Raw genomic sequence first — 2,710 nt, forward strand, 5'->3', positions numbered from 1 at the left:
AGGGTCCCAAGGGACAAGAAGGTGCACAGGGAGCGCCCGGCGCAGCTGGAAACCTTGTGAGTTCTTTCCTGCTCGCCTTCTGGGGGGAGTTGCCCCAAAGAACGGGAGGGGACCCTTGGCTCACAGCTCTGGGCTGATGGGGGAAGGGGCTGAGAAGGTGCAGCCCAAACTTGAGTGGCTGGCGAGTGCTGGGGGCCCTTTGAGCCCCAAAGACGGAGAGATCCCTTTCAGAGACCAGACCGAGCCTGGCAGGGCCTCGCCCACGTGTGTGCACTCCCAGCACGCAGATGCAGCTGGGAGGACACACAGACACGTCCCGTCACTCACACGCCCCCGGGCGCGCTTGTGCTGCTGCCGCCTGCCACCTCACACCCAGAGCCTCAGCAGGGCTGGTCCTTGTCCCGAGAGCTGACTGGAGCTCTGTCTCACGGCCACCTCCCTCGGCCTCCTGGAGCGGGTGCTGGTTAGAGGGGCAGCAGCAGGCAGTGTCCACTCGCTCCTGGCTGGAATGCGCTTGCTTGACCAGGCCGGCCGTGCCCGTGGCTGAGGGTCAGCCCAGGGCAGTCAGGGAAGGGGGCAGATGGCAGGCTCATCCCTGTTAGTGGGCACAACCCTGGGCCAATGCAGCCTGGAGGGGCGTGGAGGTCCAGCACAGGCAGGGAGGCCTGGAAGAAGCGTGAGGAACGCGTGGCTCCCAGGACTCTGAGAGTCGACCCACCTGGAAAATCCTCACCACACCTCCGCCCATAGAACCTTTGCCCAGCCATCAGTGTCAAGTTCACGTCCACTTCTTACAGGAAGCCTTCCCTGATTCCATAGTCAAAGCCACGATACCGACACGCACGCATGCACGCGTACGCACGCACGCTCACACCCCGGCCTCTGCCACCTCTGCCCCCTAAGGAACCTCCCAGAGCCCCTCTGCCCTCCTGCCCCCCGCCTCTGTGCCGGATCCCGCTCCTTTGAGGCTTGGCTGGTTGGGGTGCTGCGCACTCGAGTGAGAGGAGGTTCTTATCTCCTGCAAGTCACGGGGAGGGGAGCGGAAGGCAGGTTCGAGAGAGGCCGGGGTGTGCGGTCAGTACCACGGGCCTCTCTAAATGCCTGCTGCCTCCGAATAGGGTGCTCCTGGACCTGTAGGCCCCCCCGGTGCCAGCGGCCCCCCAGGAAGTGTGGTGAGTAGTCTGGGGGTGGCGTGGGGGCAGGGGCACCAACACTTGTGGATCTACAATGCGTGCCCACCGCATTAGCTTTTTTGTCCCCCTGAAAGGCAGGCGTGTAGGCATCCTCACTCTCGTCTTACAGATGGAGAAATTAATGTCCCAACAAAGGTCACCTAAAAAAGTAGCAACCTGAGGCTCTAGGTGGCTCCCCAGATCTCCTGGTGGTAAATGAAGGGGTCGTAACTGCACAAAGTCTGTGAAGGTCACTGATGTTGGAGTCAGCATCCGAGTTTGCCTTAGAAGACGCAAATGAACCTGAAGAAGTTGGGGGGGGCCCGACCACTGGGGTGCCGGACTTGAGTCACAGCTCTGCCCGCAGCTGGCTGTGCGGTTGAGGCCTGGGCTTTTCACCTTCGGTGGGGAGGGGCAGGCAGTGTGGACACGCCAAGGCTCTGCCTCCCTGTGCGAGCTCTAAGGCCGCCGTAGACGCTGATTTCAACTTGACGTTGTGCAGTAAGGGCCAGTGGCATCTAGTCAAGGGCAACAGAGCACCACCATGCTCCTAAAGGAGACGGAGTGAGCCCCGGCCGGTTGTCACCCTTACAGATGACACTCGTAGCGAGTTGAAGGGCAGATACCGGGCAGCACGCGTGCCGGGCCTTTGCTGAGCGCTTTGTGCGTGTTGCCCCGTTTAATCCTCACAGCCCTGGGAGGTGGGCACTATCGCCGCCCCTGCTTTACACGGGGAAACCGAGGCACGGAGAGGCTGCGTCGTGTCATTAGCGGTTGCTGTAGACGCTGTGCCATGTTGCCTGTGTCGTGTTGCCATCCCTCCTCAGTGCCTGCCACTGACTTGCAGGGGCCAGCGTTCCTGGCCCTGGCGGATTCTCTGGCCTTTAGAGGCCACAATGTCCAGCCGCGTGACACGTGGCCAGTGGGTCCACCAGAAGCAGCCTAGACTGACGGGTGTAGAAATGCCAGCTCCTCACCTGTTGGCGCTGTTCTGAGGGTGCGTCCTCACTGGCTCCCAGAGTCCCTGCAGGACAGACCCGTGTCACAGACCACCTGCCGTCCTCCCCTTCCTCACCTCCCTCACCTCCCTCCTCGCGTGTCTCTGGAACACGTGCACTTGGGCTCGTCTCCAAGCCACCTCTGGTGACTGCAGACACAGGCGGAGCAGGTCTCTGTGCCAAGCCTGTGTTCTCAGGCCGTCCTCGTCCTCCCCAGTGTCCCCTCCAAGCCAGGCGCTCAGAGTTGCAGCCCGGGGGTGGAGGGTGGGCGGAGCGTCAGGCAGCCCATGCCTGCGTGTCGTGTCGAGAGCTCTGGTGTGCAGGGACCTAGAGCAGAGCAGGGAGGGGACGGCGGAGAGGCCTCGGGGTGGGGACGCGTAGGGACAGCTGTAGTCGCTGACCTGGTCACCTTTCTCTGGGGGCCACAAGCCGTCTCCATCTTGATCCTGTCAATGACCTTTTCTTCTCCAGGGCCTCCCTGGCGTCAGAGGCCCCCCTGGGAAAGATGGGGAGCGCGGCGAGAAGGTAAGGAAGGCACAG

General features: G+C 62.5%; 1 protein-coding gene across 1 annotated transcript in view; it reads left to right on the forward strand.

The window, feature by feature from the left end:
- The window catches only part of COL22A1 (collagen type XXII alpha 1 chain), a 191,307-nt gene that overhangs the window by 129,015 nt on the left and 59,582 nt on the right, over positions 1-2,710 (forward strand). Inside the window, exons 29-31 of the mRNA XM_011373400.1 lie at positions 3-56; positions 1,119-1,172; positions 2,642-2,704. Of these exons, the coding sequence (XP_011371702.1) occupies positions 3-56; positions 1,119-1,172; positions 2,642-2,704 (171 nt within the window). The remainder of the gene's footprint in view (positions 1-2; positions 57-1,118; positions 1,173-2,641; positions 2,705-2,710) is intronic.

The sequence above is a fragment of the Pteropus vampyrus genome, unplaced genomic scaffold (genome assembly GCF_000151845.1).
Source record: "Pteropus vampyrus isolate Shadow unplaced genomic scaffold, Pvam_2.0 Scaffold224, whole genome shotgun sequence".
Taxonomy (NCBI): domain Eukaryota; kingdom Metazoa; phylum Chordata; class Mammalia; order Chiroptera; family Pteropodidae; genus Pteropus; species Pteropus vampyrus.